Below are 22,398 nucleotides of genomic sequence, written 5' to 3' on the forward strand. Positions count from 1 at the left end.
GTCTCAACACTTTTCATTGCCTCCTTTCCTAACCCTTTTCCTCTTCTCTCTTGCCACTCGTGCTACTTGATTGACAGCAGGATAGTGAATTCTGGCAAAGATGACCATTTCCAAAGAGTCTCGTGGCTGGCTCCTGTGCCAGAGTCTCAGGAAGAGCAGGTCTGCAATTTGGGTGAATGCCCAAGGAGGACAGAGGAAGGTGAGAAGCAAAGTTCCCTGCCTCCCCAGGAGGGGAAGGATGACAGGTGGGAGCAGGACTCTTACGAAACTCTTTCAAGTAGTAAAACTGTCCTTTTTGGCTCTAGTTACATCCAAAGAGCTACCACAGGATGACAAAGAAGAAAATGGTGGAGTTGATCAAAGGGATTCTGAGAAGCCACAAAAGGCAGAAAGATCAGAGGAGCACAGCCAGCCCCTGTGAGCATCCTGCCTGTGTTCCATGGTGTGCTGCCTCTGCTGTGTGTGGCCAGTGTGGTCCCCAAAACGGCTTAGCATCCCAGTGTGTACTTGGTGACTGATGCAGCAGGCAGTACAGTCCCTTAAAAGAATGTGTCCATCCCAGTACCAGAGTTCTGCTTCGTGTGCTCACTCTGGGTAAAGATTTTAGCTTTTGCATGTGACTGGGGACTGGCTGAGTATCATTCTCAGCAGACATGAAGCAGAGAGGGAACATTTCCCACGTGAGTGCTGGCTGCATGATACAGACTCTTTGAATTTAAAAGGGGGATTTCCTACCCAGCTGCTCTGTGAGCTTCTGCCTCCATGGATGTTGGCTTCTTGATTAATGCCAGTGAGTGATGCCACTGAATACCTTTAGCCATTAGTAGGACTGAATGTCGCCCTAGAGCCTGCCTTCTGGCCTCTGAATGGGAGACTTTGGAGACAAAAGAGAAGTCAGAGAAGATGACAGCTCCTCCCTGGAGTGGCAGTGGACTGAAAGACCAAAGCAAGGTGTCTGATTCACAAAAAGATGACATGATGACAAGGAGAACTGGGATGTCCCCTAGACACCCTGGATCCAACCCAAACCAGTTCCTTCCAGTTCCATTTGCAAAGAAACAGGATGTGGAAGAACCTGCAAATAGTCTGCCCCTGAATGATCCAAGGTCAGCAGGTTCTCCTGTGCTCTTGTGACTTCGATTCTCCAGTGTGAGCCTTGGTACATGCTTTAGCTATTTTATTAATGCCTTGTGCATCAAAGCCACTTACATGCTCTTGCCAGAAGAGGTGGAATGATTCAAATTCTCCCTGTCTACCAAGAATTGTTTGTCTTTTTTTTGCATGTGTGCAGGTGTGTGGAAAGAATAGTTGAGTAGTGACTTTACCTGTTAAACATGCTTCCTGATTTTCATTAGATGGGCAGAATAAACAGGAACTCTTATTTTATTCTTACAGAGGAATCTTCAGGTAAAGGGGCTGAAGCTCTTTCCATCCTACTTGATTTGACTCTGACTGTAGGCCAAAGAAGATGAATACCACTTATAAAATTTGTAATTTAATTTTTTAACATTAGCAAACATTTATTGCCTTCTAGAGGTTGGATTTCTATTCCATGCTCTAATTTGATTTAAGAAGAAGAGTAGGGAAATAATAATCCTGGAATTCAAGGTCCTATATATTGAATCCTCTGTTGCCATTTAATAAGAATGATATGTTTTTTGTTAAAAGTGTGATCTCCATGACCAGTATATGGTAAAGGAGTGGGGAGTGTTTTGCACAAGTATGAGCTCACCAGTATATGGTAAAGGAGTGGGGAGTGTTTTGCACAAGTATAAAACAAGAAGTGGTGGGTTCCACTTCTCAAAGGATCGTGTTGGCAGTGGGCCAAAGTGTAGTGAGGCAGCAGAGAGAGTATTAAGTAATTTCAAAATTTTAAAATCAGTATCATAGTCATCAAGTGACTAGAAAAGAGGGTAGAAACCTGAGGAATTCAGCATTGCTTCCATCTATCACTCTATGATTCTGAAAGAATTCTTTATATTCAAATGGGAATGAATTGTGAGTTTGAAGGTAGGAAGGTATAGTTAGATTAACTATGTGACATGCTTCTGTGATGGAACCAGTGTGCACCTTGGGAATGTTTTCTTTCAACAAATATTTACTGAGTAATTACTATGTGCTGAACACTGGGTGGGGTGCTGGAGAATAATCCTAGATGAGCAGTAAAACTATCTCCCCCCTCACTTCAAGATAATGCTAATTTTTCAGTATACAAACATATCACCCACTAATTATTGGTTCCAAGATGCTTTGTTAGTGCTGAAAGTTACATAAATGTAGAAAGCACATAGATTATTCCCTATGTCTTTCTAAATACCCCTATACCCTCAAACTTTATTGACTTCTTTGAGAAGGTTGGATGTTTATGCCAACTGTGACCTGCCACCATTTCCCATTTGTACACCATGGCTTATTGAATCACCTACTTTGCATTTTAAAAATCTCCTTATTAGTGATTTTTTTTTGGGGGGGGTTACTTAGCTTTACTTTTTGATCTTCTGTAGGACAACTGAGAAAACCATTTGAAACCCAAGCTCTAATTGTCTTTTCTCTACCAGCAAAGGCAATTCTGCTTAAGTCTGTGCCCCTTTAAAGCTAATAAATTAGTCTGAGAGGAAATTCCTTAAATCCACAAGTGCACAGTAAAGGAATAAAACAAAGTTATCTTCAGAGCTGTGCTGTTCTTTTCAATTTCCACAGCCTCCAATAATTACTCAATAAATACTTATTGAGGGCCTTTGGTCCTATTCAGAGAACCTAAACAGAAAGATTCTTGCCCTTTGAAATTTAGATCTCAGTGTAAATCATTCTTTGTTGGCAGAGAAGTTCTTGAAATGCTGCTAATTATTTTGTGTAGAAACAATTTAGTTTCAGATACATCCTACATGCAACATAGCGGACCCTCAGAAACAAAATGTTGTGCTAGAGAAGTAAAACTCAGGAGTACATTCTGTGAGTCCCTTCATATAGGACAAAACACTCTACAGTAATCTATGGGTGTGTTCAGTTTGTGGATATCCATTAATATTCATTGTATGTATATTAAGCATCATTAAATGCTAATAAATTATCCAGAGACAAAGCACATAACTATTAATAGATTATTTCTCCATTAGCCATCCATTAGAAATAGTTTCTCTGCTCTCTCCAAAGATAATTTAGGAAACACAGTATTTGAATAAACATATTCTGACAGCCCTTCTTATCAACTGAGACACATCTGTGCAGTCTTTAGAATCCAGAGTGCTCATGCACTTTCTCTTGATGTGGAAGGATCCTCCTGCTTCAAGTAGTGGTGTTTTGGGATCATTCAGAATGTTAGGTTTAACTTTAGCATCTTTTAAAACTATCCCTGGAGAAACGGAATATGAGTCTTACACTGCCAGAAGTAAAACATTCACAAACTTTTTCTTTGCCTTGCCTTTGGCCATTTCAACAGAGATTTGGGGTTTTGTGCTGGTATGATGGTCTTCACTGTCAATGAAATAATTATCAACTGCAGAGTTCTAGAATGATAAAAGTTTAAGAGAAAAGGGTACTTTTATGCGTGCACCCAAGCATTGCAGAGTATTTTCTCTAATATTATAAAAGGAAACCTTTAGAAATTACCTTTTTCCTTTAAGCTGTTATGGAACCAGGTAATTTTTTTTTCTGTCAACCCCAAAATGTAATTGCTCATAAACATAGAAGCAGGACATATTTTCTTTACTGCAAAAAATTTTTCGTCCACCATCAGAAGTGAGCAGGCTTTCAGAGTAATGGTAAGTACTGTTCCTTAAAATGCACCTTTGCTAAAGGGATCATCATTTGTGGGAGCTGCTTTCTCAAAAACGTGTTTAAAATATGCCTGTGATGTTCTAATTGTCTAACTTGATCTTTTTCTTTGCTTTGTCAAACACATTTAGACTTAAAATGACTGTCACAGAGGGTACAACTTTATAGATCTAAATTATTGGAAGAATATAAGAGATTGGGGAAAACTGGTTTTTCCAGTTACAGAATATCATCCAAGTCTGGTTTTGATTAAGGCTACCGGTTTTCTAGGAATTGTGGTTTTTGTCAAATGCATGCGGAAGGCACTGATTGGGGTTCTGGTTGGAGTTCTGGTTTGCTTTCAGAAAACTGCAGAAACGCTCTTTGATATCCACTTGTGCAAATGCATTAACACATCAGGGACAGGGTCAGTGAGGGTGTGCTTGTACATTGGGTGTCCATTTCAGCCCATTACTGCCAAACATAAAAGCATGAACACTTGGACTCTGAATGGCCACAATACATGTTTGTCTGTGTTTTAATCTGCCTTCTCTAAACATCGTGTGCTACACCTAAGCCTCTTTGTGTTTATATTGAACAGATCCTTTCTTTGTGTGTAGCATGGGATTATTTTCAATTCTTCTCTGGGTTTTAGTACAAATTTTGCATTCTGTAGAAGCATCGAGACTTCTCTTTGATTTTTCAGCAGTAAATGAATATTGCTAATTGTATAATAACACTTCTCTTCCAGTATGATCAGCGAAAAAGGTTTGGCACATATGTACTTCCCCAGCAGTTTTATTTTCAGCTTGGTTTCAGCATTAACTTTCTGCCTTGCCGGTCCTCTAATTTTGTATTTGGTCTTGTAGATACGGTCCGAGAACTCCTGTGTCAGATGACGCAGAGTAAGTGGTCTTGTATTCGTAGGATTACATTAATTGCTAGCCTAAAATGCATGCTTCCAGTACTTACCACTAATTGAAATGCAACTGATACCACAGTGAACTGAATAGTTAACTCACTCGTGGAGCAAAGCACTTGACGTTGGAATGCAGAACATATGTTCTGAGCAGAAAAGATGAATGAAAAAGCAACTTAAGCATGATTCTAATATGCAGCTGCTGCTTGAAACTTAACATTTGCTTTTCATAGACTGGGCATGTTAAAGTTGTTCTCTGTTAGTGTGGTACCCCTTCTGAACCACGGAATTACTAAAAGTATTCTGAGTTTTTGCATTTGATTTTTAATATGTTGGAGCTTAGAGTTAACAATGAAGTAGTCATTCCTCTAGTCACATTTTTTTCAAACTAAGAAAATAAATCTTCAACCACTAATTATACATTCAGAAGCCCAAGTTCCTCCCAGGTTGGAGTCATATAAACTGTGGCATGCTTGAGACCAAAACATTGGGGTTTTGTTCAAGTTCCGTGGCATAGCAAGGGGTCAAGGACGTAAAACATGACTTGGGGCTTCCTCTCCCTGCTACGGGCTTTTCACTCTTCTGGGAGATTCGTTCTCCATCCCACACCTTCCATTCAAATTTGACAAGAATCCACATCCTCCCATTTGTGACCACATTAACTCTGTTTCAAAATGGCTTTCCCAGATGCAGATCATTCTGCCACCAATAACCAAGGCAAAATGTTTTCTCAGCAGAATACCAGCCTTTTCATATTTGAGTAATTCATGTCTTAAGAAACATGATTGATATCTAATTCCATCATCAGTAGTCTGCTGACCCTGACCTCCCTCCTCTCCACAAGAGGCACTGTGTGGCGTGCAGGGAGGTCAGGCCATTGGAAGAGTGAACACCAGCCTTCTTTCTGTCTGCTCTCCTTGAAACTATGAGCCATAGTTTCAAGTCACAGACTGAGGCATTTGAATAAGGGTTTAGAATATACAATTATCATTTCCACTGATGATGATGAGATTAGGCAGAGAGAGAAAGAGAGAGAGAGAGAGAGAGATTTCACACTGTATTTTTCCATGTGTGTGTTCAAGATGCTTGCTTAGCCCTGTTAGCCCTGAGCTGCCGTACTCCATTGCCAAGTTTCCATGTATGACTTGACTAGTTACCTGCCATCCAGAAATTTGTTTTTGACATACCTCAAAACCCAATTCAGCCTGCACTTGACTGACTGCACGGAGTTAAGCAGTCTGTAAAACTGAGCCCTGGTTATTACTTTTAAAACCTGCAGTGGCAATATTTAACATTCATTGAAAGGAGGATTATATAAGATTGATAGGCAAAATACTACTTTGACACTTGGTGAGCAAAAACATTTTGATAGAATGGATTTTTTTTTTCTTCATTGATGCAAAGCTCTCATGCAATTTGCTTAAAATAGATCTCGGGGAAGCCCTACAAGGTAAAAGAAAGGAAGCTACATTCAAGAGTTTTTGGATTCTGTCTGTACCTGAACATGAAATCTCACACACAGACAAAAGTTAATAGTTTTTAGGGGTGTGGATGGGGCCTCCCTTCTCTCCCTAAGTTTGTAAAACCAACCCCATGGACCAAGAAGAATTAAAGGAACTTATTTCCCAGAGGTCTCACCTGGGAATAGCCAAAGCGCCAAATTTCCTGCTTGAAATAGACACAACTTACAAGAATGTGGTGGGAGGAAGAAAAGATGACTTAAGGAGTTAAGTTTTTAAATAGAAATATATACTATTTTTAGTTTATTCCCTCCTCCTTCCTCTTCCAGAATTTTTAAAGGCAATTATCAGCACAGATTATATTTATTAGCAATTGACACATTCTTAAACTACAGCCCAATCAAAAAAAGATGTGCCCTTGAAGGAGAATGTGGGTCAGGGGCAGACCTACCATGCAGGCAAAGGGAGAAATTTCCGCCTCTGTAGAATGTTTCTGTAGATTTAATTTCACCTTCTTGCCCCTCTCCTCTCTTGTACATTCTTCTCTCCCAACACTCTCCCTCCCAAAGAAATCTGCACCTTGGGGGAGTCAGGGGCCATTTGAGTCTCAATTCTCTTACCTTAGACTTGGCCCAGAAATAATTTCTAGGTTCCCCTTGAGGAAATTTGATCTCATTCTTCAAAAATGCCAACCCACCCCCAAGAAAGAGTCCTGAGCTCTGCAGGGAGACCTTTGTCCCAACAGCCAACAGCATAGGTTTGGGTGGCCAAGAAATAGAGATTTAGTCCAAGTCGCATTAATATTCTGGAAACTGGGCTCCCCCTACCACCCCTACCCCAACCCTTCTTCAGACTGGCACTTCTTCATTTGGAAGGCCACATCCAACCTCTGAACTAGGGTATGTTTTCTGAATGGTGATTCAGCCCACTTTCTATCTAATATTGCCAATTCTCAACTTTCTCAGTTCATTTTTTTTAATTATTGAAATGACATGAAGATATTACACATTAAAAAAAGGAAGGACAAACTTGGGGGGAAAGCAGTATTTCCTAGTATAAGAGAGAACAAACAGAGTTTCTCTTTTTATTTAGGTCTCCAGCTTTTGGGCACATTTGGGCTCAGGTAGTCAGAGCTTCAGTGTGTGAGCAGAGATGGAAGCTCAGGTCAGAGGAAGGCAATTCTTAAAGACCTGCTGCCATATTCTCAATTCCCTTTGAGTGACAGAGCCAAATCCTGGATCCTGGAGAAGGCTGCCATTTTCTTCCTAGGGTACCAGAAGATGACCTGCTCTCTGGCCACCCACTGTGGCCTAAAACAAAATTCTGCTCTTTAGAAATTAGAGGTGATGAACAGAAAAAAGAAAGAAGAAGAAATTAGAGGTGACAAAGTTGAAAGAAGGGGCCTCCTCTCTCTCTCCCACAATCTGTTAGCTACTCCATGGATTCCAAGAGGATCCTGACTGAGGAACATTTAGGTCTTCTAAGATTTTAGCAAAGATTTTATCAATTACCTTAAGAGATAACTAACTGGAATGAATGTTTTAAAAGTAAGATTTTTTTTTCTTCTTTTAATTGTGAGAGGAATTTCAGGGAATTTTCAGTCTCTTTCTGGAAAACCGGCTTAAGAAAATTTTGATCATGAAGTTTAAAAAATGTATGCATTTTTTAATACCTGACCCTGTAAGTTTCTAAGTCTTTATTAAACAACATTAACAAATAGTCCTGTATGCTCATAAACCTCCATAGAAGTCCTTCAGTGCAGTCGGATTACTAGAATACTCTGGAGAAAGACAGAAAAAGGACAGTCTTCAGAGTTAGTTCTCTCAGGTCAGACTTAAGTTGTCCCCGACCTGAGAGAGGGGAGAGTACTGACCATTCTTGCAGCTTCATTATGAATGGACTGAAATGAGGGTGGGGGCAGCCGTGGCCGTGGGCTTGTCTTCTCCCTCTAGTGAGCTGCCTGTTGAGGATCTCCTTGCATCCATCCCACAAAGCTGCCTGCTGCTGCTGTTGAGTGACTGGTTGCAGGGTAATGATTTTGGACATCACTGCTGATGTCTGGAACTAGCTGACGTCTAAGTGCATGGCTTTTCTTTTTCTATATGTTCAGCTGGCTTCAAAAATGGACTTAACCGTCTTCTGTACCTTATGGTTAACAGTGAACTTTTAAGGGCCCTCCATTTCTTGATTTTTTTTGGATTCTTCCAGAGCTAGTCATTTCTTCGAAAGAAAAAAAAAAAAAAAGAACAAACCAAAGAGGAGGATTTTGCATTGGTTGCTATTTCTGTGTTCTTGCTGCTTCAGCTTTTGCTGTAACAGAGGTTTACGTGATCATCAGAGAAAAGGCCCTCTGGTCTTGCCCAACATTTAATAAGCTCCTATAGAACATAGCAATTGTATGCAAAATCTAAGGGATTTTTAAAAATTACTTTCCCTAGTCTTTTTCTTTTAAAAGAATCAATTCGGCCAGGCATGGTGGTGCATGCCTGTAATCCCAGCTACTCAGAAGGTGGAAGCAGGAGGATCACAGTTTTGAGGCTAGCCTGGGCAACTTACCAAGACCCTGTCTATAAATAAAAAGGGTTGAGGGTGTAGCTCAGTGGTAGAGCACCTCTGGGTTTAATCCCTACTACGATGAAAAATTAAAATAAAAGTAAAGTAAAATCAGAGGTATCCTAAAAAAATAAAACTACTATGAATATATTAGGATGCAAAGTATATACTGATTTATATATTTTATTCTTTAGTCGATCATAAAATACCTTACTTTGTTGATTCTAAGATGCCTTCAATTACCATTTTATAGAAAATAAAAAAGAAACACATCAATTCGTGGTTGTTTAATGCACGTAAAATAAAATTGGAAAAATCGAGTGTCTTAAACCTGAGATCACCTGAATTTTTTTTAATGAAGAAATTGCTTTAATTCACATAGAAAGCACTTAAGCCAATTCTTTTCACAAAGAAGCATTGACTGCAATACAGCCCCACTTCGTGGCACAGTGCACTCCTCCCCACAAATTCTCCCCATGTTATATGTGGTTTAATTCTCATCGTATTTTTAGAATATTTCTATTTCCAAATGAGAGGAGCCCAGAGCTTCAAATGCCTTTTTCGAGCTCTTCCGTGGCACCTACTTGTCAAATGACCCGATTCGGTGCCATCACTGAAGACAAAGACGGTCCCATTTTGGCTTTTGCGCAGGGGGAGCGGTGGCAAGCACGTCCCCGGCGGCGGCTGGGAAAGAAGCGGCGTCGGGGCGGTAGCGCCCCCACGCGGCGGAGCGCGGCAGCGCGTGCGGAGCCGAGGCGGGCGCTGATGGCGCTGGGTTTTTGTTTTTGCTGTCTGGGCCCTCAGGAGCACGAGTATGTTTGACATGCGGTGTGAGGAGGAGGCCGCGGTGCTGCCGCACAGCAGGGCCCGCCAGGAGCAGCTGCAGCTGATAAATAACCAGCTGAGGGAAGAGGACGACAAATGGCAAGATGTGAGTTTCGGCCAAGCCCGTGCGTGCGGGCAGGCAGCGGGGAGGCTACTCACTGCAGAAAATCCAGCGGGTGGGTAGCCTTGGACTTGGAGGACTTGCTGGGGAAGGGAGCCCCAGAGGATTCCCAGGGGCAATACCGTAAGCGTGAGGGTTAAAGGATGGGTAAATAGCATAAAGAAGAGTGTCCATAGCCACAGGTGCCTTGGCCAAAAGCCTGGCCAGAAAGGAGAGAGGAGCCCAAGGCGGGCAACTGGAATGGGATGCAGGATTGAAGATGCTCTGTCTTTTGAGGTTCTAAATTGGAGGAGGAGGAGGATGGCAGCAACAACAACTGCCAACATTGGAAGTGTACCAGTAGCAGGCAGTGTTCTAAGGGCTTCACATGTGATGATCCACTCAGTCCTTTTAGGAACTCAATGCACTTCCAACTATTATCATTCCCTCTTCCACAGAAAAGCCCAGCCCTGCTAACTCATTTGCCCAAAGTCACACAGCCAGTGAATGGAGGAGTCCAGATTCCAATCAGGGAAGGGAGGGGGAAGAGGATGAGAGGGCTTTAAGATTGATTGATTATGTGCTGAGAGCAAAGAGCCAAAGCCAGCAAATGGTTTGAAGTTAGGGATGAGAGGAGGGATAGGGGATCGTTTTGTTTAATTCTCACATGGCACTCTGAGGTAGCTGTTGCAAATGTGACTGTACCATTAATCAAAGTGATTAACTTCTCTAAAGTTGTTGAAATGTAGTAACAACTGAATCTGCAAATACATTGAGCCTATGTGCCTAGTGCCTTACCTGTATTATCCCATTTAACCCAATAGACCTGTAAGCAGAGGTGTCCTTATCCCCATTGTAGAGATACTGAAGCTGAGATACATGCCCAAGATTCAAAAGCATGGAAAAGCTAGAACTGGGTTATTTCCCCTAGCCACAATCCCATCTGTCTGACCCCAGAGTCCTCACTCTTCATTATTCTATAACTACCTGTAGAATTTGTGATAAGGTTGGTCTAAGGATTCAGTTAACTAATACATATAGAATCACCAGAGCTGTAAGACTCCAAAGCCAATATTTTTTCTGCCTTTATTTCCTTCCATTAAGAAATTGTATAAATTAATCTCTACCATTTAATTGTCAGAGATCTAATCACAATGCAGAAATCATAAATAGGAAGAAATAAAGTTTCTCACAGTTATCTGGTGAGGCATGCTCTATGTGGCAAATGACATAAAATACGATTGCATATTTCACACTGACATGTTTAAATAAATGTGCTGTCCTGCTCTGGACAGTACAGATAATGTGGGAATATTTCCTGTCTTCCTACCAGACTTACAGTGGAGTGTGTGGGGCTGGCCTTGCCTAGAGCCAAGTCTGGCATCAGTGCTCACTAAACTCTAAATTGTAGAAAAGGAATTCTGTGCAAGCTGAAGAAGAGTATTATCTCTCTCTCCCCCCAGGACCTGGCTCGTTGGAAGAGTCGTAGAAGAAGTGCCTCTCAGGACTTGATCAAGAAAGAGGAAGAAAGGAAAAAAATGGAGAAGTTACTAGCTGGAGAGGATGGGACAAGTGAACGAAGGAAAAGCATCAAAACCTACAGAGAAATTGTTCAAGAAAAGTGGGTTCTTTCTGTTGATATTTTTCAATGTACAACATTATCTTTTGCTAAAATATGTCGGTGATTATGAAAGTTCTAACACCTTGAGTTGATACTCTTGGTTTTACTCTACTTTGGTTTCTCCCAAGGTCTTCTTTGCAATTGTCATGACTGTTGCCTTTCTTGTTTCGCCCCTCCCATCTCCCACACCCACCCTCTAGAGAGCGGAGAGAGAGAGAATTGCACGAGGCATATAAGAATGCACGGTCCCAGGAGGAGGCAGAAGGGATCCTTCAGCAGTACATCGAGAGGTTCACCATCAGTGAGGCTGTTCTCGAACGCTTGGAGATGCCAAAAATTCTGGAAAGAAGCCATTCAACAGAGCCAAACTTCTCCTCCTTCCCAAATGACCCAAACCCTATGAAATACCTGCGGCAACAGTCACTGCCTCCACCCAAATTCACTGCCACCGTTGAAACCACCATTACTCGTGCTAGTGTTCTGGACACCAGCACGTCAGCTGGCAGTGGATCTCCAAGCAAAACTGTCACTCCCAAAGCAGTGCCTATGCTGACACCCAAGCCTTACTCCCAGCCCAAAAACTCTCAGGAGGTTCTGAAGACCTTTAAGGTAGGACCAGTTACTTAAGAGTAGAACCAAAACTGAACTCTAGGTAGTCAATGGAGAGAGATAAGCATCCTGACTCAAGAAAATGGAGTTGTTTTTATCAAACAAAAGCCAAATGTATTAATATTTATAACTGTTCATGTGTGGGCCTCGGGGATTTGGTTGGCATATACTTAAGGGGTAGATGTTCCTCTTATTTACCATGGTTAGTGTCAGTGAACTTCAGTGAAATTGATAGTTGAGTCATCTCCATGAGCAAGGTCTGTTTTCTGGTTTGATTTAAAGGCATGATCTCTTTCTAGAGAGTGGAAACAAATCCTAATGTATTAATAATCTAGTAACTCCAACTACCTAGAGTATCACAGATTCCTCAAAATTTGAACTGCTTTTGGTTTAAATAAAAATATATACAACTATATCTCCTTTAGGAAGAAATTCAAATCATGTTCAAAAAGATGCTACATTTGGAAAAAAAAATACATGGAACACATGGGAACATGGGATCTATTTGGTCCTCAAATGAGACAGTGTTTTCATTGAGTGGAAAAAGCTAGATTGTTTTACAGTGAATGTATAAAATAATCTTCCAGAACCAAAGAACCTATGACAACCAAACGTCTTCTCACTTCTTCAGATGCCAGTACTTTCCCTCATATTATGAGGAAGCACTCATCTTTTGTCTTAAGTTATTTTGACCTCAAAGAAAAATAAGTTCCCCTTGTCCCTTTACACCAGTGAGTTCATAATAGAACACAAAGGTGGAATTCATCACTAGGAGATTGACTATTATGACAGTAGAAAAGTTTATGGAACTCAACTGATTGGGCCATATAATGCCGTGTATCTTCGTCATTGCATGTCCAAGGGATGTTTCTTACTTTGCTTAAGTAACTCTGAATCTTAAAAATCTATGCCTTAGGCTTTGCTAGATCAAAAGAAAAATGCCCCCCGCTGTCTCATCTGGATCAAATTGAGATGTTTATTCCTTTCAAGGCTGCGTCTGTGTCTTCTTTATTCATAGCTTCATCCTGAGAGCTTGGCATTGGTGCCCAGGACACAGTGGGCACTCAGCAAATGTATAGTGAATAAATAAATAAAATTTTCTGGATAAGATGAGCTATGAATCTTGCAGACTCACACACACACACACACACACACACACACGCACACACACACACACCTGCACACATGCTCTTGTGGTCCACCTGAGTATTTGAGTTCTTTCCTTCACCTGGGGCCAATGGCAATGGTCTATGACATTCCATGACAGAATCTTTCATACTGAGGCAGCCACGACAGGGGTAGGGAATACATTTATTTAATTGGGTATCTGTGATGTCACATATCATTTAGATGTTCACTTCCCTTCCTTTATATGAATAATGTCATGTGATCATTTAAACAGAAGAGTGATGATAGATGACTTTTATGGCACAACTCGGGCTCTGAGTAGACCTGTCCTTTACCACTGGAGCTAAATGGTGCTGAGTCCTCAGACAGCATCGGGAGGGGTGCATTGTGTACCTGAATAGAGGTCTCAAAACTGATGTTCACTCTCAGCCACTCACTAATATCTGTCCCCTGGACTCATCATTGGCCTTGATGGCTGTCACCCCTATTGATAGCCTACAGTTCCATCACTGAGTGGGTGGATGGCAATAGTGGCCAAAGGTAAAGAACACAGAACAGTTCTTACTAGGAAATATCAGGAGGGAAACCAAGGGAAGAATATATTGGGAAAGCCATCCTCTTGGGAAGAAGAAGACAGAATCACAGATCAGTTGTTTCCCCAGTACAACAAGATTAAAAATAAAGAACCTGGCCTGGTGGTGCACACTGCAGTCCCAGCTACTCAGGAGGCTGAGGCAGGAGGATCACTTGAGCCTGGAGTTCAGGGCCAGCCTGGGCAATATAGCAAGACTCCCATCTTAAAAAATACATAAATATAAAATAAACTAATAAAATAAAAATCTGCATTCTATTTTTAAAAGTAAAGGAAGATCAAGTGAAATAGTTTAAGCCAGTATTTTTTAAATTTAGAGTTGCTACCTATTGTTAGATTATTATATCAATTTAGTGGTTAGGAATCAGCATATTTTAAATGATAAAATACATTACAAAATGGATAAAATACATTACAAAAATTAGCATAGTGATCACACACAATATAAGAAAATATTGCTTTGAGAAACTTCTGTTTCCACATTTATACATAGGTGCTGAGTTGTAATTTAAATTTATTTTTTTAAATGAGTATCACATAATAGAGTATGAAAGCCAGTGGTGTAAGGTAAATAAACTATGATTAATGTCTGGACTCCCATTATCTCTTTTTTAAGATTTTAGAAGGCCTACCAGCAATAATGGCTAATAAATAGTTCTTAAAATGGTCAGGTACTGTTCTAAACTCTGTTCACATATTAACCTCTTCCCCTAACAATATAATCTTCATAACACTACTACAATGGAGATACTGTCATGTTCACTTTTGTGTTGAGTGCAGAGGGTAAGAAATTTGCTAGAGAGTCCATGGCTGCTGAGAGGTAGAGTCAGGATTCCCTCTTAAGTCATCTGACTTCAGAGCTTATTCATAATCACAGTACAGTCTGCCTCAAACTTCAAGATAGGGATTTCTAGATGTCTTGCTTATAAAAGCAAGGCTAACCACCCTGTCTGCTCCTCCTTCTTGCTCTCACTGTCTCCCTAAGATGTGAGTACAAAATTTAAAAAAAAATGCTTTAACATACATGATCTTCTTTTCTTGCAAAAATTGGGGTTGTAAAACCAACTAGAAAAGGGATGTATTGCAATGTGCTGTAGTATCAGATCCCCTGCCCTCCACAATAGCTTCAGAAAAAGGACCCATACACCATGAGAACCTGTAGAGTATTCCTTATCTGAGGTAGGTTTCACCTAATTTATATTCTAACCAGAAAAAAAGTCCAAATTATAAATAGCAGTGATAACTTAATGAAAAAATTACTAGAACCCAAATAGGTGGCACATGTTTGTGTTAAGATTCTTTGGTTTTCTATACTTTAAAATAAAAACACACCGTACATCAGGTGAGCATAAAATGTAATCTAATAGTAAAGTTGCCTGAGAAGACTGACTGACAATCTTTTAAAAAGCCCTTAAGGATGGCATTTATAGCCAGGTGCACACCTGATATCCCAGCAACTTGGGAGACTGAGGCAGGAAGATCACAAGTTCAAAGCCAGCCTGGGCAACTGAGTGAGATCCTATCTCAAAATAAAAAATAAAAAGGATTGGGAGAGTAGCTCTGTGGTAAGGTCCTCCTGAGTTCAATCCCCAGAACTGGTGGTGGTGTGTGGAGGAGAGATATCATTTATAAAAACCCTAGCTTCTAGAACCAATGAAAACGTTTGAGAAACCTTATTTTATTTTGGGTTCTGATTAATCACTGATGGTTCTTTAAGGCAATTCTGAATGTATTATATTGTCTTTGGTTGGGGAACAGCAGTTTTGTTTTGTTGTGGATTTATAGGTAGATGGGAAAATCAGCATGAATGGAGAGACGGTCCATGGAGATGAGGAGGAGAAGAAAAAAGAGGGGCCCACAGGAGCACCTGCCCCCACCCTAACCAAATCCCAGATGTTTGAAGGTGTGGCCAGAGTCCATGGGTCCCCCGTGGAGGTGAAACATGACAACAATAGCATTGAGATTAACATCAAGAAGCCAAATTCTGTTCCTCAGCAACTGGTGGTAAGAATGGATTTTTTTTCCCTCTCTTTGGTGTAATTCTGTTATAGATGAACCCATCTTTTAAAATAAGCAGTTTATGATAGTGATCATTTCTTCCTACTTGGGTATATTCATTTGCTAGAGCTGCCATTACAAAGTACCACAAACTGGGGGACTTAAATTATAGAAATTAATTATTTCACAGTCCTAGTGTCTAGAAGTCCAAAATACAGGTGTTGGCAGGGCTGATTCCTTCTGGTGGCTGTGAGGGAGAATCTGTTGGGTTGCTCTCTCCTAGCTCCTGGTGGCTTCTGGAAGTCTTGACATTCTTTGGCATGTAAACACATCATCCTGGTCTCTGCCTCTATCTTCCCATGCTCTTCTCCCTGTGCACATGACTTTTCCCTGTTTCATAAGGGCCCCTACTCCAATATGATCTCATCTTCACCAATTACACCTGCAACAACCCTAACAAATAAGGTCACATTCTGAGGTACTAGGAGTCAGGACTTCCACATAAGGAATTGGGAAGACACAATTCAATCCATAACAATGAAACTATTTTCTTAGCTTCAGATTATTGGTGTCCAATGGTATGGAAAAATAAATCAGTCTTTAAAATACCCTTTTTCCCCTGTTGGTTTAGGATTTCAGTAGACTTACTACATTTTGGAAAACAAATAAACAAACTGGTGCTATCAGAGCTTGACTTTCCATTTTTTATTATATATATTAAAGGATCTTTTTCTTTTTAGTTAAAAAGGGCAAAAATTTATTAAAAATATACAATTTTTAATTAACTTAACCCTTTAAATTCAGAGTAACTTAAAGCACTGGAATACTATTGATACCAAGCGAAAATAGGTAAGGCAATTTAGTAGTAGATAAGAGAACTCAAAATAACATTATATTTTCCACTTTGGATAAGAAACATCATCAGGAAGATGACACTTGCTTAGCTCACTTACATCTCTCACCCAAAAGGCTCAAACTGGTTTAACTGATCAAGCCAAAACTGTCACTGCCACAGGATACAGACTTCAATCCACTTGTCCTCACCAGAGGCTGAGTTTCTGCTCTGCACTGAATCTTATTTTTGCTTATCTCTGGGCTTTGTTCTTTGAAGAATAAAATCATATCTTTCTTGGAGGAGTGGAAAGGACATAATTCTTTTTCACAGAACTCAAAACTCTACAAAAAAGATTCAGATGGGAAGACACCCAAATCATGTCCCTACCACCAGAGTATGCTTCCTGGTCTCCAAGAGCAAAGTTCAGTGACCCAGGCAAATGCCGAGTCTGTCAACCTGGACTGTAATTTCACTTTATGTTTGCATAAATATAACTTCTGAAGAGGTCTTAGGAGTTATCATGAAATGGAACATCAAGTTCTAGCAGCATGGGAACTTAACTGATGGAGTAGACATTAATTTATGCTCTTAAATTGTAATTAGAAGCCCCCAAATTAATTAGACATTATAGGGGTGAGATTATTTTTCTAAGACAGTAATTCTTCTCTTATTTCCCTTTTGCCACATTTTTTAGCTTTTTTCTAAATTTCCTTCAGTAAAAAGTTTTTATGGTGGCTACGTATCCCCCCAAATACCTTACTTTAAGAGAAACTAAATTCTATGATCTGAAAGAAATTATGTTATTTCAGAAGTTCATACTTATCAAAACCAGAACTCCCAAGAAAAGGTGGCCTTATGGGTTTTTCCCCTGGGCACCACCCAGATCCTAGTTAGACTCAGGACATAGGTCCAAATTCCTAGAAAAGCCTGGTAGTTTCTTGGAGAAATTGAATAGTTCCAAGTAATCTCTAGTTCAGTAAACCCTTGTGGTTCTGAATACCTAGTGACATTATATATCCTCTTTCTAGTTCTGTAGGCTCTTTAACAATGGCAGGAGCTGGTACATTGTTTCTGGGGCAGGTAACCATTTGTATACACCTATCAGACTATAAGGAAAGTTTTTAGCTATGCTACATGGGACTTTGTCTCATTAATAAGACACTCTTCATCCTCACTTGCAATTTAGGACACCAAAAGTTTTCTACTCTGAGTGCGTCATCCCAAGGGTCATTTTAAAAGAATCCCTTTTCCAGTAGACCTGCTCATCTTACTTCCATCTTTCTTGTTCCAAGGAGCGCTCTCCTTGACTTTGTTACTGCCAGTATCTTCCTGTTGTAAAGTGGAAAGAATTGATCGTGATAAAATATGACATCCAGCTTGAAACAGGAGTCTGTGCTTCAGAGCCTCCCAGAGATTGATACCAGCTTGGACTTGATTTTCTGTCTCTAACTCATTTGCCCAATCCATGGCACTCTCAAAGGAATAGTGTTCTTCTTTTTAAATAGTGTCTTTCTTCCAAAAACTGCATTCCCAACTGATATACTGTCTACAGAGGAGTAGCCTCACCCACCACTAAAATGTCACAATTCCTTTCAGGCAAGCTGGAACTGCTCAAAGGGCACAGCCACAGTAGTAGGCAGGAACATTCATTCAGAGCAGGAGGCAGGGAGTAGACAGGGAAGGCCAGGACCCTCCTCTGGGTGAGGGGAGGTCGGAGTGTCGGCCTCCTTGGCTGGCATGGGCACTGTTGTATGACATCATGTCATCTCTGGGTCCTTTCTATCTCATCTTTCTCATTTGATGCTCTTGGGATCAAGACTCTCTCCCTTTAGATGTAGATCCTAAGTTCAGTTGAAGTTTTATTTTTTAAAACTTTAGTTGTACCTACCCATACCAGCAAAAATCAGATGACCCTCATTGCCTCACCCCTGTGGTAATGAGGTTGTGATAGCAACTGCCCTGTGGTTAGGGTGCCTGCAAATGAAGACCCCAGTTTTTTAAGTAGGAAGGGAAATTTATAAACCTGCTGAGGGAAGCCAAAGTTTTCATGAAACAACTAGAAAAGTATATAAAGCAATACATAATTAAATACTAGATTATAGAGTAAGGAGACCCGAGGAACGTAAGATTGCAAAGAACAGGTAAAATCACTGCAGATTGGGCATAGTCTGGGAGGTTTTGTGTGGGATGTGGATCTTGAAACTTGATCTTAAGTGAGGTATTTGCATTGGAATGGAGGAGGAAGGAAGCCATTCCACATAGTGGGAAAAGTAGCATTAAAGGGCTGGACAGTGCTAAGGAGCCCAGGAGAGGTCCCCGTGAGGAACGAAGAGTGACTAGGTGCTACACTTATATAGAGGGATCAGTTCCCTCTTTCCCAGTTATCCATGGGATATTTCAGAGGTTTTTGTTTTGCTTTGTTTAGGGGGAGTTTATTTGTTTGTTTCAGGTTATAGTTGTTCATTTCTGCATCTCTGCTAAAAGCCCAGTGGAAACATAGCACTTTTCTTTACATTTTAAAATATGGGCTTCTGTTAGAAAATCATGTCATAGCATAAATGCAAACTTGTAGAATACAGGATTGGGAAAGAATTTGGAAGTTCTAAAACTGAGGACTAATTTATCCTATGTTTAGAGCCTGCAGAAAGTCTCCCCCACCCCGACCCCTTTGGTCAAACTCAAAGCCATTCCTGAGTTTTTTTCTTGGTCCATTATCAGTGTTCTGTGTCTGTATTTGAACCTCTTCTTTCCTCAGTGGTACCAAAACAATCTTTTCCTAAAATATCCAAAGTACTCCAGGCACTAACTCAAAGATCAAACTCCACCTGAACAAGGCAAGCTGTCTGAGACTCAGTTTATATTTAAAAATAAATAGAATAATGGCATATGCATCAGATGGTCATAGTGAGAATTCACGTCTATACAACCCTTAGCATGATGTCTGGGTAGGGATTCATGGATTACAGGTGTCCATAAGTAATTTTTACTATTGTAAGAAAAGAAGTCTTACATTTTTTTTCAGAAGCCCAAAATAGTAAGTGATATAGTGGTTTTATTTTCATGAAAGTAAGATCATCAAAATTACCATCTTGAACCAATGTGAATTTCATACAAATGAGATGAATTCCGTGTCATCTTTCAGCTCCACCTGTCGGTTGTTCCAGCTCTGATTCTCTAAAAAACACACATATGTGAACAGCTTTTCCCAGAAGGCAGCTGCCCTTGCAGATCCATGGCTCTTCCTGCAGCCCTCCGCAGCTCTCTGCTGCAGTCCTTCCCAGTTCTGGCTTTGTCCTGCTGTCCAGGCTCCCAAGACCCCACCCCACCCTTGACCCCTCTGTCACTCTTTAATCTTGTTGACCAGCTCCCTCTCACCCACTCATCCCAAATGACAGAGCCCACACTGTCCCTGCTGGTTCGCACCTTCCCACCAGGCCTGTGGCGATTCTCCCTCATTGACCCAGGGCCAAACTCAGCTGTCAGGCCGCTGAAACGGTCTGTTTGCTTTTCTTAAGCGAAGTAAAGAGGTAGGTCTGTTTTTTCCATCTCGAGAAAGTTCAGGGCCTTCCTTTTGAAAATTCAGCACTTTCCTTACTTTTTTGGATCCAGGAAAACTGACAATTAGACCTTTCTTGCAGCTTCACTTCTCAGTGGGGGCAGGGCAAAGGCATCTGAGTGGGCGCTCTTTTCTTCCAGCGGAGACCAACTGCAGATTCCTTTTAGATGTCAAATGTCGACAAACATTTCTTTAGAAATCATTTTTCTCCAACTAGAAGTAGTCATTCGATTGTTAGAGTGGATACATTTTAAAAGTGATTAAAGATATTTAGATACAGAAGCTTTTATGGATTTCGAGGAAGTATACATCAGGGAAGATAAAAAAATTAAACCTGGCCCGTCTCACCTGGATAAGAGCCTTATGTTGTTGGTTTCCAAAATATATGTGGTTTAAGGCCTGGCAAGGCTGATCTTCCTTGGAACTTCTTTTCCTTCTAGAGGCAGCACATACTTGAAGATCTAAAAGTGAAAGGAGAAACACATACATTGCATATGTGGCACCTGGGTCATTGTGCCAGGGCATAAATAGGCTAGTTTTCCAGGCTCTTGTCCAGATGAGTTATTCAAGACTGGAGCCAGGAAATCACTCGGCCTTCCAGAATATCTGCTCAGGAAGGACCTTGGGCATCGCTGCACCAGCCCATAGAGGTTAAAGGATCAGTCCAAACTCCCCAGCTCCTGCAGCCTAGAAATAGGACCAGCACCCAAGCTCTAGGCCTCAGGATGGTTCTTGCCCTTTTGCTTCCTCTCTGGACCAGTCCACTGCCAAGGTTCTAATTAAAAGGAGCAGCCAGGAGCCAAAGGTAGATTTTGTGGCTGGACCACATCCCTTTTCAGCTAGGAAGCCGACACCTCCCACCTGTGGCCTCAGGGCTGAGTCTGGCACCAGGGCCGGTTTGTATCCCTTCTCTGTCAGTCAAGGGGAGGCCAGCTCCTGGCTTGGTCTCACGTAAACCCTTCCATGTGCTCATTCATTCACATCCAGCGCTCTGTTTTTATTTACTTGTTTTCATTCTTGAGGAAGTGTTGCCAGTTGGAGAAAGGAAGGCCTCTTCTCTGTTTGAGCTGCAACCAAAGGAAAGTATGGGTCAGAAAGCACATTTCCCAGTAAGGCAGGTTTTTTTGAAGCCAACCTCTGATTCTATCAGGGCTGCTTAAAACTGCCAACTTTGAAACTCATTTCCTTGGAAGTAATGGAGTGAGTACAAAAGTAACAAGCCTTCAGGAAGGAAAGGCCAGACACAACTTAATTAAACTGGCTTAAAGGGGGCTCCCCTGATTACAGAGAGTTGGTGTACATTGTGGAGGACAGAAAACTGAAAATATAAACTACCTACTATTCCAGCAATTTACAAATTAGTACTGTTAAGGGTTTTTGTTTGTTTTTAAAATGTATATCCTTCTCCTCTTTTTCTTAGTGCATGTAAAGTATTTTTAAATGGGTTCATTTAATCCAAATTGGACTGCAGTTTGCTGCATCTCTTAATTTATCCCACATATTTTGCTAGTAGTAGCCTGGTTTTGATAACTAGTGTGCATTTAAACTAAGCTTGAGAGTATAAATTCCATAAAGAATGCATTTTAGGAGAATATTTGTTTGCCTAACATGGGTTACATGTCTGGCCCCTTCCCCTTCAGAACCTGGATGTGGATTGGTGGCTGGCAGCCTTCTGGTCTGATGTACAAAATAAATGAATGGGAGGTAGAGGGAGGAAAGGAAAGGAAAGTGAAAAAGCAGTTTGATCATTTCAGAAATAAACTTGAAACTCTCAGATACCTGAGTGTGCTTATGGATGAAAACCTCGAAATACTGGGGGACCACTTGAAGGTGGATTTGACTCTAAGTTCAGATGATAGAGCATGGGGGTCATAGCACAGGGCAGAGTTCCCACCCCACTACCTACTAGGGGACATGTCCTAATGTCCTGGCCTCAGTTTCCTCGCCTGTAACAAGGTATTGTTACTACCTTTAAACTTGCTCTGAGGATTAAGTGAGATCATTCACATCAAGTGCCCCCCTCGGTGCCTACCTTTGGTAAGTGTGGTGGATATTGATTGTGGTTACTTCTATTGCTACCATTGTTTTACCGTATCAAATGCCAGGATATAACCTTTAAACTATCATTTCAAGGTAATAAAAATTGGGTTGTCCAGAGCTCAGTGTTCAAGTGTTGAGTTATTTTAATTCTTCAAAGTAGAAGTTGTCCATTAATCATGCATAAGTCAAATGTTACTGGAATGTGGTGTGCCAGTGAAGTGATCCTTAGTGAAGTAGTTAATGTTGGAGAATCTTGCCTTGTTTGCATCATACATTATGACCACATGGCTTCATGAATTATCTTATTTCATTGATACCAAGTGGCACACTTTTCATGTTTTCATCTTTAAATCAGGATTTCTCTTATAACCAATGGTATGCCATATTTAATGATATGCTTTCTTTCTCA

The 22,398-nt window shown here is 40.8% G+C and overlaps 1 protein-coding gene across 15 annotated transcripts in view; it reads left to right on the forward strand.

Annotated features, from left to right (window-relative positions):
* The window catches only part of Limch1 (LIM and calponin homology domains 1), a 327,240-nt gene that overhangs the window by 264,958 nt on the left and 39,884 nt on the right, over positions 1 to 22,398 (forward strand). For 9 of the 15 annotated variants that reach the window (XM_046454792.2, XM_046454954.2, XM_046454878.2 and 6 more), the window contains 5 exons: positions 4,623 to 4,658; positions 9,490 to 9,616; positions 11,074 to 11,231; positions 11,432 to 11,840; positions 15,346 to 15,564. In XM_046454792.2, the coding sequence (XP_046310748.1) occupies positions 4,623 to 4,658; positions 9,490 to 9,616; positions 11,074 to 11,231; positions 11,432 to 11,840; positions 15,346 to 15,564 (949 nt within the window). Of the gene's footprint in view, positions 1 to 80; positions 200 to 305; positions 418 to 845; positions 1,107 to 4,622; positions 4,659 to 9,489; positions 9,617 to 11,073; positions 11,232 to 11,431; positions 11,841 to 15,345; positions 15,565 to 22,398 lie in introns of all 15 variants that reach the window. The other 6 variants (XM_046455207.2, XM_046455133.2, XM_046455341.2 and 3 more) reach the window with 2 other exon arrangements.

The sequence above is a fragment of the Marmota monax genome, unplaced genomic scaffold, assembly GCF_021218885.2.
Source record: "Marmota monax isolate L192 unplaced genomic scaffold, Marmota_monax_Labrador192_F-V1.1 WCK01_AAM20220418_F8-fsc00025, whole genome shotgun sequence".
Classification (NCBI taxonomy): Eukaryota; Metazoa; Chordata; class Mammalia; order Rodentia; family Sciuridae; genus Marmota; species Marmota monax.